Raw genomic sequence first — 16,674 nt, forward strand, 5'->3', positions numbered from 1 at the left:
ATTACTCAGCAACAAACTAATTTTCTTACTTTGTGTCTCTTAATGAAACTAAATTGCATGATAACTGGAAAATACCTAGTCTTAATCAAGTGTTATTTATTTATTTATATGAGGGGTAGGTTAAGATGCTTTGGCTTTACTTTTACAGGTAAAACTCTGTCTTAATACACTGTCTATGAGTTAAATCGCGCCACTTTGTCAAATCACAAACTAGAGCAAGACACTCACATCTGGCTGAATCATAACAGTGGTCAGAAATTACAGCTGTCAATCACAAATTTAACCCCCTACCTGGCTGAAAATGGCCAAATACTATCACTGAATACTGCAGTTTTAAGTATATAAATGTTTTCACACCATTTCTTCATGAATGCCAGGAACTCTGGCACCTGGACCAAAGCAGGTCATGAAATGAGGAGGTGGGGGTGGTGGGTATAGAGTGGATTTTATGGATTTTTGTTTGTTTGTTTTGTCACAAATAAAACTAATGCAAAAATCAAATAGGATTATTAGTGCCCTGTGAAGACAATATTCTTTTATGGTGACAGGGTAATAATTTGTGGAAAAAACGAAAAAAATAAAATAAAAATACTAATGTTCGTCTATATTCTTGGGCCCCTGTCAGTCATTGACCCTCAGAATCGGCATCTCTTTTCTCCCCCTTACTGTGCCCCTAAAGCTAGGATATTGTTTATTTTGTTTTGACCAAATTTTATCAGTCTACTTGAAGAAGAAAAGTAACAGTTAAGATAGTGAGCGCTGCGGAAATTACTTTCATGGGGATCTTAGTCACGGCTGTGTACAATTTCTACAGTGATTCATCTTCACACACTAACCATCTTTGTTGAAGTAGATCATGTGACGTTATCACGCGTTGCCATACGTCATCACGCACGGGGCTGGAAGCAAAATGGACTGTAAAATGAATTTGACGCGGAATAAAACTTGACTGTACGAGCAAAACCCTGGAGTAACTTTTTAACGGCGGCGGCTTTGAGCTCAGGTCAGTTATTACTTCGCATAAACGGCAATATTTTACCCGCAGAACATATCGTTACGTTTATTCACCTGAGTGGGATAAAGTTTCCGCTTGATGTCCACGTTTACAGGTTGTTTACAATGGTGTCATTCATAGCTCTGCTAACGGAATGTTAAACGGCGTCACTTACAACAAGTCAAGGTATTAATACCGTAGTTTTGTTATTTTCAGCTAATGTACGATCGATTATCAGATGAGGAAAGTGTCACTTACTGAAGTGGGATTTAAAATTGACTTTAGAGGTTGGTTATTTGAGTAAACTTCAACGCATGACCCATAAGCAGTGGTGAGTTCAAGTACCTTTACTAAAGTAAAATTTTGAGGCATTTATTTCCAACACACTAAACAGAAAAATACTGTAACTGCTCTGACAGCTTTAGTTCAGTTTTAGATTACAGGTCTTCATCCCTTTGCAGTCCAGTAAAAAAAAAAAAAAAAAAAGTGTCTCAAAATGTGTTAATTTTTGTGATTATTTTAGTATTTTTTATTCTTACGAGATCAGACAATTCTTTTTCATAAGTCTAGTAAAGTTTGGATTAGTTGGAAAATCATTCTTACAAAAATGGAAACTATTTTGCTGCCATTTATACTTTGACTTAGGTGTTAGTACTCTTCCTCTAAATGAGGGATCAGCAGTTCTTCCACTGTTTGTAGGCATATACACATCAAGTATTTTGTTGGGTTTTACATCCATATCTCTTGAAACTCTGAATTTAGTTCATTTGAAAGATGACCATTTTGCATCATGTGGTATAAATGTATAACTGTTGTATGAAAACCAGTTGTAACTTATTAGTGTAATGACCTGCAAATAACAGTGACCTTTCAAAACCATTTAGACTTTTTTGATCTGGAAATCTAACTATAGTGGAACTAGTCCTGTTGGCTACATTAAATGGTAATATAACCTTATTATTGAAATGTTCATGTCCTAATCGAGTTTTTAAACATTAACTACTCGAGGCTGTGGCCTGCTGTTCTTGTTATTTCAGTCAGATTCCTTGTGCATTTCTTCGATATCAGCGCTGGTGAATAAAGTTTCCTGTATAAGGTCACCAAAAGCATGAGTTGCATTGTATGAATAAGGACAAATCTTATCTGTATTATGATGTAACATTAGGTGAAGGAAATGTGTTCACCTCTAGAGAATGTCAGAAATACATATTCAGGCCCACACCCTCTGACCTGAAATCTGGTCCACCTAGCCTAACCCTCCACCCCATTTCCAGGTTCTCAAGTGTGTTGTGTCTTTTGTTGGTTTCTGGTCTGCTTCATTACTGAAGAAAAGCAAAACATTAAACAAAAGCTGGTGTTATGGAAAAAATAATACTCTACTCATTCGTCCTCAAAATAAGAAAAGGTCATTTCAGGTGATCAGTGTCTTTTAAGTATAATTTTATTGGAGCTCCAAGGTACCATCATACAGACGCAAGCTGTCTGCATGAGTGTACAAGAAAACACCGTTGGTCATTCTCTCTTATATGAAACTAATGAAAAGGGTTGGCCCAGAATGTGTAGGAGTACAGGAAGAGATAAAGTTGTGAGAAAGCACCTCTCCTCCACACAGATGTCCATGTGTCCTTGATCATTCGACAAACACAAAGTACAACAAACCCAAGCTCTAACAGGACAAAAACCCAGTCTCATATAATACTGAGTTCAGAGTTTCAAACAATCTTATATGTAATATGGAATAATATGTAAAGTTATATGGGAATATATGTAAATTGCCACTACACTGGTTAAAAAAAAACAAAAAGACCAGTGAATATTGCACTCTTGGACTCTGGTAATGAAGAACTAAAGGAAATCACATGATTGGAAAAAAAGGGCAAAACATTTCAATCGAAGAGGCCAGGACTGGGAAGCACAATAAGAATAGACTTTTTTTTTTAATATATAATATCAGGTTATAACATGAACATCAATGTCATTTTCTTGTTTTTTTTTCTCTCTTTTGACAGAGATAAGTCAGAGTTCCAAAGCAGAGAAAGATGCAGAATCTGTGTAGGACACAAGTCAATAATGACAGTCTTAAAACTATGTGTAAATGAAAGATGAAGTGATTAATCTGCAGTGTTTATAAACTAAGGGTAACTGACAGAAATCGGGGCTTAGAGCTTATGCTAAGCTTTAAAACTGGAATTACTGACTTTGAGGGAAAATAATACCTCAAAAGTTACATTGATGTAAAAGAAGTTTTGAGATTCAATTCCAGATTCCTTTATTAAAGTACTGGAAGGTGATTGTTCTTAATTTTCTCTAGTATTTGGACAGGAGTAGGAATTGTGCCTGAATAATTTATTAGATGATTAGAAGGGAGGACGTTTGTTACTTTTATAGAGATGTGTTACTCTGTTCATTTAAGTTGTGGCTCACCCGGTCCTTGTTCAGTCAGATTTTATTTTTATTAGCTCTGGTTTGGGTGGAGGCTATGCGTTAACAATGATGTCATGACTAGATGACAGATTAACTATAATTGGTTTGATTATTTGACTTCGAAACATAATAAAAATGGCCATCCCTTAATAGGAATGTTTTTGAGGGAGTGAATTGGGATGGGACTGAAAATCACTACCAAGCATGTCATTGAACTGACAGCAGCCATGAAAGCCAGATGTCAGTCAGGTTCTACTACAAACACTGCCTTTAAATTATGTAACCCATAAAGACCCAAAAGTCCACCGTCGACCAAAACCAACTACTGATGTTAAACGTTTAGTATGTGTTGATCCACTAATTCTATCATTACATTTAAATAATTGTTGTAAAATATAGTTTGTAATCTTTTCATGGTCATCAGATATGACTTATTTCGATGTTCAGACCGTGGAGACACTACGACATTGATTCACCAGTAAAACCCATAGTTTTCAAACATTGCTCAGGATCAATGACAGTGGATGGAGACACTTGGTTTATGTTCAGTTATTGATATATTTGTAGAATAAGTCACTTTTCTCTGTTTCTTATATAATAACCTTTGAATTTACTTGACCTTTATGAACATCTACATGATCAGTGAATTAAAGTAGAAAATACCTGATTTTCACTGAAGAAACGCAAATTAAAGAGGATAATATTACAATAAACCATGTTAAATCACTTAAGAGAGGGTAAATATAGAGAAAAATTCCTTTGTGAACTGCCACAAAAGTAGCCCTGGGTCTTTATGGGTTCAAGAACAGCTGGTGTCACTGCTAAACTGATCTATTTCCCTCCATCGTTGCAGATAAGGGCTCGATCATGACTAATGATGACGACTGTTGTTCGACAGCAGAAGATGGAGCTGAGAGCGACCATCAGCAGCCACTCATTCTGGAAAGAGTGGAGAAGGAAAAAGAGAAAAGTTTTCAGACTCTTCTGTCACAGCGGCTGAACAAACACTGCTCATGCACCCCAAAGAAAGTGAAATCCAAAATACTGGATTTGTCCCAATTCTGAAATGGTTGCCTCGTTACCAGCTCAGAGACTGGATCCTGGGCGACATCATGTCAGGACTGATAGTTGGAATCCTTTTGGTCCCCCAGTCCATAGCCTACTCCCTTTTGGCCAGTCAGGACCCCATTTATGGTCTCTACACATCATTCTTCTCCTCCATCATCTACGCCCTTTTAGGCACTTCCAGACACATCTCAGTGGGGATTTTTGGGGTGCTCTGCCTGCTCGTGGGTCAGGTGGTGGACAGGGAGTTAGCTTTGGCAGGATACCTGACAGAGAGCAGCGGCATCATTAGTAACAGCAGCGTCGAAGCGCTGGCAGGCCTCAGGAACGGCAGCATCGGAGTGGAGTGTGACCGGAGCTGCTATGCAATCACAGTGGGAGCTACCGTCACCTTTACTGCCGGAGTTTACCAGGTAAGTGAACAGATGCCAATGTGAGGAACTGCACCAGGAAATAATTACATGCTTGCTTAAACCAGTACATCTGTTATGCTCTACAGCCTGAGGCAAGCTAGAGGCATTTATTATCAGACACGAGAACTGTCAGATACAGCTCAGGGACACGAGGAAGTGACAGTGATAGTCTTTGATGCTTTGACAGTTTCAATCATCATGACATTTGTATCAACAAAGCAGAGTGAACCAAAAGGATTAAAGCTGGCTTTACTAATAAGTATATTTATAAACCTGAATAAATCACAGTTTTAGTTTAAAATTATGTTGCTCCAAACTAGCTCAAAATTAAGAAACATTAAATTTACATGTTGGCTTCGTTTTTGAGACATACCGTACTTTCCGGACTATAAGCTGCTACTTTTTTCTCGTTTTGAACCCTGTGGCTTATACAGCGATGCAGCTCGAGTAGAGATTTATACGGGCTAACGGCTAGCAGGAAGCACAAAAGTGAGACAGACAGGTGGAAGAGCTGATGCGAAGAGGAGAAGTTTTAATCTTAACTTTTAACAATCATTTTGCGTGTCATGCACAAACCCTCATCATGGAAAACACACAAAGAAATGCATATTTTGCAGCTTTTAAGTTAAAAGCAATCGATGTGTCTGTCCAAGAAGGAAATAGAGCTGCTGCATGGAAGTGGCATTGAGCAACAACAGAGGAGAGACGTAGAAGGTGTGTGACAGAGCCTTTGAGGCTGTTCAACTGAAGAACACTGAAGAAGATGACTGCAGTGGTTTCAATGAACAGAAGGAAGATGAAGCTAGAGATCAGTGACTTTTCTGGGTTTTTTAACCAGCTGTGTTACTGTCGTTTTACTGCCGTGTTTAGAGCACTGTTAGGAAAAAAGCAGTTAAGGTATGGAAATAAATATTTAATCTTTCTGTTTACCATCTTTCTGTGCAAATATCTCATGTGACAATGTGGACACCTGCAGCTTATAGTCAGGTGCAACTTAAAGTCAGCCGCGGCTTATAGCCCAGAAAGTACGGCAGATTAATTCTGTCGCACAAAAAGTTAAAAGTCCAACTTAAATTGTGATCCAGTATTTCTCGTAGCTTACTCTTGAGGAGGATTTAATGTATTTCTGAGAGTTTAATGAAAGGTTAAGGGATGGACTCAAACTTGAGTTTGCTGCTGAATTTCTGTCGATAACGTCTGAGGATGTTTTGGACTGGCTGTCAAACAGCATTTAAAGTTCGAGCTCCTGGTGGCCTTGAAATTTAGCAGTTTACTCAAGGACAGAAACTGTGAGCAGAGTGTCCAGGGCACATGTGAGGAACCTGTACATCCAGTTCTATTCATAGTACATGCACATTCCAATTCTGAGTGAGTGAATGGGCTCAAAACTGTAAGGGTTACTGCTGTTAGTTCACAACGTTGGCCTAAATGATTGTCCCTCCTCTTTCATACTTAGTAGATACCAACAGCACATATATGTATATTTTCTTTGTTTACTTTAATTTGGTTGGTAAAATTTCTTCAATTTCAATTTACATCACTTAAAGGAGTGATATTTTGCTTTGATAAATGGAATTATGCATTTTACAGCATTTCCCTGTGGTCTACATAAACTGTAAATGCTATGCTTGGGTCTGAATTCTTCAGTAATTCAACTCCACAGGTCCATCTTCAACCCTATTTCTAAGTAATGACATGTAAAAGGTCATTTTGAGCGCTGGCCCTTTAAATGCAAATGAGCTACTTCACACCCCACTCCCTCCAGGTTGTTGACTGTGCTGCTCTGTCCAATTCAGTCACTTGTGTTTGTTAATACAATCAACAATTGAACATTTTAGGTAATCGGCTCGAAGTTTGGACATATTTTCAGTATGGACTACAACTGCTGATAAACAATTATGTCGTACTCAGAGAAATGTTCATCAGAAGTCTTGACCTTATATGTGCAAATGTTGTGACGTAACTAGTTTTAGACATAACAAATTAAGCAGGAATTAAAACATGTTTTAGAAATCCACTCAGTTTTTGCCAAAATGAATATAAAGATAGCTTTGTAGCACCTGGAGGGTTCAAATTCAAACTTTATGAACAATTAGGGTCCAAATACACAAATAAATGAACCAAAGACTAATAAAAGTGAGTTTAGCAAAATATGAGCCCTTTAATTTGGATTTATTAAAAACAGATTTGTTTTTAGTTCATCAACAGAGCACTTTAAAATGTACACATACACATTTTAAGCCTAGTTTTGTTGAACTCCAACCACAATTACACAGCTCTGATATAGATTAGACCTGTCAATATAATTATATTTTAGCCTGTGATTTTGCATTACAAATAATGGAGGCAAAGTCCTTTTCTCTCTTCCTTTTAGGCCACTATAATAGTACAAGCCTAACAGTAGTTTATTTATTCACATTCAGTGGTCCTACTCAAAGGATTATTCTCTTGGAATTATCACACCACTGAGCAACTATTTCAGTTTTCATTCTCTGTTTCTTTTATCTGTGTTACTGTTTTCAAAGTCCTTCTCATATGTGGAAGAATAACAGCCACCTCTGAGTTGCAACTGCACATTGAAAATTGCAAGTTGTAACAAAAACCCATCTTTTTATTTCAGTCATTCAGTCGTAAGATCACGGCTCATTACCTACGTACAAATGATCCACCTGCACAAGTTCATTAGTGTTTTTAGAGAGGTAAATGGAGCAGCATGATTGGCATGATCATTCAAAATAACTGCAGTTTGTTCAGATAAGTTGCTATAAGGTGACTGAAGACTGAATTAACTCATGAAGACCCAAACATCCACCAGTGACCAAAAGCATCTACTGATCTAAAATATTTAACAACTTCATATCCACTAATCCTATCAATACATGTAAATAATTGGTGTAAAATACAGTTTGTCATCTTTTCATGGTCATCAGATATGACCCATTTGGACGTTCAGAGGCTCCGTACTGAACATGGAAACACTCATCTTCTACAACATTGATTCGCCAGTAAAACCCTTGGAGTTTGATCAGTGGCAGTGGATAGAGATGCTGGTTTATGTTCGGTTAATGATAGATTTTACTGAAAAGTCACTTTTTCTTCAGTTTTCTCTGTTTTTGTATAATAACCCTAAAACGTAATCTCAGCATGATGATTAAGGTATATGATCAGTAAATTAAATATGGGAAAATACCTGATTTTCACTGAAAAAAATACAAAATAGAGCAGATAATATTATGATAAATGGTGATAAATAATTTAAGAAAGGTTAAATAGAGAGAAAAAATAATAATTTGGGAACTTCCATAAAAGTAGTACTGGGTCTTTATGGGTTAATCTTTGACCAAGGCTAAGTGTCTTTTCTAACACTGATGTGGAGGTAAAGGTAATATAGTTGCATGTTAGAAGCTGATGCAGGTTCCTCTTTGTTTCCCGACTGCCTCCCTTACCCCTGTTGTTTACATGTTTGTTGCAGGTGTTGATGGGTATTTTCCAGGTGGGCTTCGTCTCAGTCTACCTCTCAGATTCCCTTCTTAGTGGCTTTGCTACCGGAGCATCCCTGACCATCCTCACTTCCCAGATTAAATACCTCCTTGGCCTGAAGATCCCCAGACCCCAAGGCTGGTTCACCTTGTTCAAGACCTGGTACGGGATCCTCACCAACCTGGGAAACACCAACATCTGTGACCTAGTGACCAGTTTGGTGTGTTTGCTGATACTGATACCAACCAAGGAGCTCAATGACCGCTTTAAAGCCAAGCTAAAGGTACCGTTATGGAACTATACTTTTGATCTTTTGCTCTATTAGTCAGGATATAGATTTTTAATTCTGTCCACACTTCTTTACCCAGGCTCCAATCCCCTTCGAGCTCTTTGTGGTGATAATAGCAACTCTAGCCTCCCACTTTGGTCATTTCCACACCAACTACGGGTCTGGTGTGGCTGGTGATATCCCCACAGGCTTCCTTCCTCCCCAGTTACCTTTATGGTCTCTCATCCCCAACGTGGCCGTCGACGCCTTCTCCATCGCCATCGTAGGATTCGCCATCACCGTCTCACTGTCGGAAATGTTTGCCAAGAAACATGGCTATTCTGTGGACGCTAACCAGGAGATGTACGCCATCGGCTTCTGCAACATCCTGCCATCGTTTTTCCGCTGCTTCACCACCAGCGCCGCTCTGACAAAGACCCTGGTAAAGGAGTCGACAGGGTGTCAGACTCAGATTTCAGGCCTCATTACAGCGCTGATCCTGTTGCTGGTGCTGCTGGTCATCGCACCACTCTTCTATTCCCTCCAAAAGTAAGCACACAAAAGTCACAGTTTGACAGTTAGTCAGATAATTCAAGACAGACAGTTTATATACTCATGGACTAGGGTTATGACTGAATAACTTACAACACACACACACAGTCTTGTACAGAACTCCCACAGATTAAACTAGTGATGAAATGTAGATTATAACCCCTCTCCATTAAAGAGGTCATATTTTGCTAAACCCACTTTTATTAGTCTTTGGTACATTTATTTGTGTATTTGGAGCCGCTAATAGTTCCAAAAGTTTGAATTTGAACCCTCCAGGTGCTGCAAAGCTATCTTTAAACTCATTTTGGCAAAAATCAAGTGGATTTCTACAACCTGTTTTAATTCCTTCTTAATTTGTTATGTCTATAACCAGCTACGTCACGACATTTGCACATACAGGGGTTGGACAAAATAATGGAAACACCTTAAAAAAATCAACAAAATATAATTTAATATAGTGTAGGTCCGCCTTTTGCGGCAATTACAGCCTCAATTCTCCGAGGTATTGATTCATACAACTTGTGAATTGTTTCCAAAGGAATTTTAAGCCATTCTTCAGTTAGAATACCCTCCAACTCTTTTAGAGACGATGGCGGTGGAAATCGACGTCTTACTTGAATCTCTAAAACTGACCATAAATGCTCAATAATGTTGAGGTCTGGGGACTGTGCCGGCCATACGAGATGCTCAACTTCATTAGAATGTTCCTCATGCCATTCTTTAACAATTCTAGCTGTATGGATTGGGGCATTATCATCTTGAGGTGAAGGTGTTTCCAATATTTTGTCCAACCCCTGTATAAGGCCAAGACTTCGGATGAACATTTCTCCGAGTATGCCATAATTGTTTGTCAGCAGCAGTGGTTGTATTCCATACTGAAAATGTGTCCAAACTTCGAGCCACTTACCTAAAATGTTCAGTCTTTGTAACAAACACAAGTGGCTTAATAGCACAGAGAAGCACGGTCAACAGCCTAGAGGGGGTGGGGCATGAAGTGGCTCATTTGCATTTAAAGGGCCAGCGCTCAAAACGACCTTTCTGGTGTCATTACTCAGAAATAGGGTTGAAGATGGACGTGTGGAGTTGAATTACTGAAGAATTCAGACCCAGGCATAGCATTTACAGTTTATGTAGACCACAGGGAAATGTTGTAAAATGCATAATTCCATTTAAAAAAGCAAAATGTCAGTCCTTTAGGTAAGACTTTGAGTATGTGATATGTGAAGAAATTTGGAGTACTTGGGTCACATGACATAGAAGTCAGTGGAAAAAAAATTGCACAATATATTCATATATCATCATCTGATGATGCGAGTTACACACAGGTACAATAGATTTGATTGCTAATGTGTAATTAATGCACCGCAAATTACTCCACTAGATACATTTAAACTGGATTTTAGTACTATTTATATTTTACATTTATGGAAAAATTTTGCTTCTACTAAGGATTTACTTAATAGCCTCCATGTCATGTGACCCATTGACTCCCACTCCTGCTGAATCATATCATGACAAATAATGGACAAATAATGCAGGCTTTTTTTTTTTTTTTTTTTTTACATCATTGAGACTAGATTAATACAGTATTTGTACATTGCCTGAGTTCTACATCTAAATCACTGAAACCACAAATTGAAATACAGATCCTTTTCAAAATACAGTACCATAGTATTTCGTCAGTTATAATGTTCACATTTTTTTTTTTTTTAAATTTGCCAGGAATTAAATGATTTCCTGCTTGGTACATTATTTACGATTAATTGAAATTCTACATGCTTCAATACATAAAACAGATCCAGTTAATACTTTATATACAGGTGATAGAATAAGTTGCTGTGCAGAAAAACAGATAAGAATCATGTAGAGAAAACACCCATTTTAGTGCAGCAAGAATTACAAAGAAAAGAGGAAACGCTGACTGTGTTAGACATCCACGCATTAGCCCTTCCCTAAAAAAGTAGGTACTTCTGCAAAAGCCGGTCAGAACAGTTAAGTCTCCATGACTCTGCTGTGTGATGATAAGCAAACAGACAAGTCTGAGCTTAGGGGCCAGAGAAAGAACAAAAGCAGGTGTCACATTCACTTAAACATTTGTGGTGCATAGTTCTGCATTAAACTATGTAAAAACAAGGAATGTACAGTTAATCTAATTTCAGCAAGTGAATAGCATTATGTCATTAAAGATATAATATAAAAGATCCAGTGGATGATTTAGGAAGGAATTATGTGCAAAATTGGAAAACTAAGTAATAAACATGTTTGTTATACAGTGACATTTTGGATTCAGAGACATTTGAATGGTTTATGTTGTGCATCTTTGTACTAGTTTGAGGTTGTATGCTTGAGTGAAAAAAAAAACAACACATTTACAGTGGTTAATCTGTGCATTTTGTCAACAGACTCATCACAATGTTGCCCATAATTGTAAAATGACTCTTTCACTATATCTTGCTGCAATAGTAGAGAACAAAACTTGTGCTCTATACAAAATATTTTTTAGATGAGCAATAAATGTAAATATTACCCCCCACGAAAAGACAAGCGCCAAATGTCATAGTTGGAAACATTTACTGACAGACATTAAGTTAAGTAAATTTGACCCCATTTGGGTTTATAATAACTTTGCTACAGTCTAATGCTAATGTTTACGTTCCAAGCTTTTAGTTCCTCTTAATTGATTTTCTCATATATTTGCGTGCAGTTCTTATCTCGTTTTAAAAAGAAGTTTCAAGGGTAAACTTAAACAAACAGAGATAACCTATGGGTGTAGTTCAGGGTGAATGCTGACTGCTCACAATGTAGAGGCTGTGCAATAGCATTTCAGCAAAGGTGGAGAGTTGTACAAAAGCCTGCATTATTTTCTGTTCTTCTAGATCAAGGGTGTCAAACTCATTTTTGGGTTTGGGTCAGATTAGTAAAATAATAATACAATTGCCTAGAAATAATGTAAACTTCAAACCTTTCTTTATGTTTTAGACTGAAAAAGGTAAAATTACATCATGAAAATGTTTACATCTACAAACTATCCTTTAAATAAATGTGAATAACAAACAACCTGAAATTTGTCAAGAAAATTAACTGCAATTTTAACGATAATATGCCTCAGTTTTATCATTTACACATGTGCATTATAACTTACAGACCACAGTGGATCCACAATTACATAAAACATTTAGTAATGGGCAGAATACTGTTTAAATTGTGCTTACTTCTCTGAAGACATTTCAGTTGTTTATATTTTTTTAAGTTAATCACATTTTTTTGTGAAAGGATAGTTCGTAAATGTAAAAATTTTCCTGCAATTTTTCTTTTTTTTTTCTCTCTCATTATTTATAGATTATGATAGTATTTTAGTAGTCCAGTCCACTTGAGATCAAATTAGGCTGTATGAGTTTGACGCCCTTGACTGACAGTGTAATTTTTGCATTTCACAAAATCATCCAACGGGCCTGATTGGACCCTTTGGTGGGCTGGTTTTGACCCGTGGGCTGTATGTTTATCGACGTCTTAGAGAGAAAGCAAGTCTATCTGGACCCTGAACTGATTAGGGATGAAGCCATTCATTGTGTAATGGAGGTAAAAGGAACTTGGAGTCATATTAGCTTAGGTCTCTGCCTTCCAGTTGTGAATGATGATTAATATTGATTCACTTTCATGCCCATAAACAAACATTCAGTGCACTTTCACTGCTTCACTTATCATTTAGAGTGCCTTCATCAATAACACTCCTGCTCTGATAAACCCAGACTCATATCTTTGTCCTTCATGCCCTTCCATGTGTCCTCTCCCTGTCTGTCTGCTTTTGGGTCTCTTCAATTGCATCTGTCTCCTGCCATCCGGTCTTCAGCTTTGAAAGAAATCTAATAGCAGAGTCAGATTTCATGATATCGTAGGGTGTTGGGTCGTGTTGGGGACAAAGAACAGAGGTCGTGCAGGATAATCGATCGTTTTATCTTGTGTAGTGTGACATAAAGGACAACCAACAACACATCTGGGAAGACAGGCTAGTATGGCTGAAGTTTTTTTTCTCACTCTGGAGGTAATTCTGACCAGTAGAGGCTCACAGAGTCCTGTAGCAGGTAACAGTAAACCCTGAGAAATGAACGTAAATTTTACTTGAAGTTCTCTTTGAAGGATTAGCCCCTGCTGACTTTTGCTTTTAGGATTTCCAACACAACACAGCCAGAATGACAGAGTATAGAAACATCAATACAAGCTCTTTGATAGCTATAACCAGTAAGGAAAAAACCATACCATATGACAGTAATACAATGATTGACCAGACCAGTCCTGTAGTGCACTTCCACTGTCTGTATTTAAGTACTACTAACACAGTAACGCTTGTCCTTGGCCCAGATATAAAACTAAAGTCTAGCCTATATTTATGATGTATACAAGACACGTTTACACTGGAGCCTTAGTTGTAAGAACAAGACAGGGGCATGTTGCGTACATTCTGATTATGTGAGATTGTCTATGGGTCATTTTATGCCATCTCAGAGGTTGTCACAGTTCATGACATGGACTTTTGGGACCTTCCAAAATCTTTTTCAAGACTATTCTGGCTAAAATCAACAGCACAGTAAATGGAAATACAGGATTCATATACCCAAATGAAAAATCTTTATTTTTCACAAACTGTCCCCACTAGTTTTCACTTTCTTGCAATCCAAATTTTAATTTTGACTAGTTTTATCATATACAGAAGTTGCTGTATCCTCAATTGGTTAATATGTTTGTTGTTTTGGATCTGAAACAGTGACACAAGACAGGCAGTAGGAGTACACTTTTTTTGTTGAGCTAGATTGACAAGAACAAGTGGCAAAAATATTCTAAATGTAGCATACATGTAAATAGATTTGGCAGGCAGGGATATGCAGTAAAACCAGTAGAAAACTCCAAGAGCCTCATGATTCTGCGTAAGTGTCTTGTGATTTTCTGTTATATAGAAGTCCCTGAACTACACATTCAGACACCTCCATCTCATTCTCTTTCCAACTTTATAGCCGTTTTCAGAATCATGAAGTGGGTGGAATCAGACACAAGTTAAACTTTAAGTTCACTTAGGACCTGTTTGTGAAATATAATAAGACTGGGGTAGGGAACAACAGTCTGATGAAGCAAACATGACCACACACACAACAATACAGTACAGTCTGAACCTGGCATAAGTGATGATAAGACAAAGATTCAAGTTCATAGATTACATAGACACAGGAAACCTCAACTTGTCTCAAAAAATTTTCTTCTAAGGTGAAATAGTTTAAAGTTTTGGCGTAGTTGAAGTTTAATTTAACTTTTTGTCTTTTCTGTTTGTGCTCTTTTCCTCTCGACTCAGATGTGTTCTAGCCGTCATCATTGTCGTCAACCTCCGCGGAGCTTTAAGAAAATTCACTGACATCCCTCGAATGTGGCGTGTCAACCGCGTCGATGCCTCCGTCTGGCTGGTCACCATGGCGACCTCAGCTCTGGTGAACACAGAGCTGGGTCTCCTCATCGGGGTTTTAGTGTCGGCCTTCTGCGTCCTGGGCCGGACCCAGCAGGCTCACGTTCTGGAGCTGGGCCGGGCCACAACCAGGGACCATTACGAAGACCTGTCATCGTACCGCGGTCTCCGAAGACATGCCGGCATCCCTGTTTTTAGATATGAGGCTCCGATCTACTACGCCAACCAGAGCTTGTTCAAAAAAGCCCTTTACAAGTGTGTAGGTCTCGACCCGGTGAAGGAGAAAAGCCGCCGCATGAAGGAGATGAGGAAAAATGACCAAAAAGCAGAAGCAACGGGATTAAATAATGTTCACTCGGAGGAAAAGGAGGCTGAAGCAGGACCGACTGTTACTTTGATGCTTGACGAGAAAACTTCCTACAGCATGCGCAGCTTGGTGATCGACTGCAGCTGCATTTTGTTTGTAGATACAGCCGGTGTGAACGCCTTGAAAGAAGTTTGCAAAGACTACGGAGAACTTGGGGTCAAGATTGTCCTGGCCCAGTGTAATACCTCAGTGCTGGATTCTCTTGAAAGAGGGGGATACTACCCCGAAAACAAAGGAGGTGATGGAGGAGAGAGCAAAATTATATTCTTCACCATCACAGATGCCGTCCATTATGTCCAAAGCCACGCTGCTTCCAATGGAGATTATCAGCGTAAATGATTATCTGTCCATATACACTGCAAAAATCAAAATCTTACCAAGTGTATTTTTCTCATTTCTAGTCAAAATATCTCATCACACTTAAAATAAGACATAACCACCTAAAGAGTAACTTGGAAGACTTTTTTTTGCTTAATTCGAGCAAAAAAAATCTGCCAATGGAACAAGTGAAAATTATCTTGGTAAGATTTCTTGAAATAAGATTTTCAAGATCTATTGTCTAAAAATAAGTTCTTATATCTCACTGAAAAGTTACTCTTTAGGTGATTATGTCTTATTCTAAGTTTGATGAGATATTTTGACTAGAAATGAGAAAAATACACTTGGTAAGATTTAGATTTTTGTAGTGTGTGTCTGTTTACATTAGGGATGCACCGATATACTGACTTAACATCAGTTTCAGCCAATATCAAACCTGTCGACCCACACAGGGCATTTATGGATGGCAGTGGCCAATGTTATGTCATATTATAGGTTGTTTCATAACTTTATGTGACTGAATTTGTGCTCATACAAAGACAGTGTGAGGAAGGCTGAAAACAAAACTAATTCAATTCTCTTATTGCTTTATCATAAAGATTTTGGGCATAAAACAGGGAATAAACTAATTCAAGCAAAATAAACATTGGCATCAGCCATCAAACTGGTGTAAACCTAGAATTTCACAATCGGTGCATCCCTAGTTTACATATGTAAACTTCACATGATACAGAAGAAATATGCTATTGTCCTTGCTGGGGTTCCTCCTTAGTGTAATTAATCTGAATCTATCTCTTAATTTGATTTCAGCATTACCATGAACATGCACATCACTTACTTCAGCATGCAAACTGCTGAAATAAAACTGTTATGTAGAAGTGTACATAAAAATTGGAGATTAGAGCTTACACGCATATATTCATATTTATTTTTTAGGTAGTTTTCATTTAGTACTCTTGCTTTTATGTATATGTTTAATATCTGAAAATCTCACATGCTGATCTCCAGAATATGCCTTAAAAAGAATGTGACTATGAGTAAACCCTAAGGGGGTTGTTTTTCATACCAAAAACTACAAAAATACTGATAGGGCTGTGTTTACAAAGCCATAAAACGGTCAATTTATAATACAAAGAGTATAAGGACCAGGGTTAGTTCTGTTTTACACATACATTGTAAATTACTGACAATAAATGCACTACTAGATGCCAAAGGCAGGGCTGGGAATAGAGGAATACCTCGCCAAAACTGGGATTTAAAGGCTGACATTTTATTATATAACCTACATGTATGTAAACTATGCCTTTAGAGCAGTGGTTCCCAACCTTTTTTGTCTCATGACCC

General features: G+C 37.8%; 1 protein-coding gene across 1 annotated transcript; it reads left to right on the forward strand.

Moving 5' to 3' along the window:
* Positions 1–894: 894 nt before the first annotated feature.
* Positions 895–16,062, forward strand: slc26a2 (solute carrier family 26 member 2). Its single transcript, XM_030146140.1, is given in 7 exon segments — positions 895–1,003; positions 4,272–4,466; positions 4,469–4,896; positions 8,369–8,659; positions 8,745–9,193; positions 14,538–15,366; positions 15,703–16,062. Coding segments are annotated over 5 exon segments (2,163 nt in total). The 5' UTR covers positions 895–1,003; positions 4,272–4,285; the 3' UTR covers positions 15,352–15,366; positions 15,703–16,062.
* The last annotated feature ends 612 nt before the right edge of the window (positions 16,063–16,674 follow it).

The sequence above is a fragment of the Sphaeramia orbicularis genome, chromosome 10 (genome assembly GCF_902148855.1).
Source record: "Sphaeramia orbicularis chromosome 10, fSphaOr1.1, whole genome shotgun sequence".
NCBI lineage: Eukaryota > Metazoa > Chordata > Actinopteri > Kurtiformes > Apogonidae > Sphaeramia > Sphaeramia orbicularis.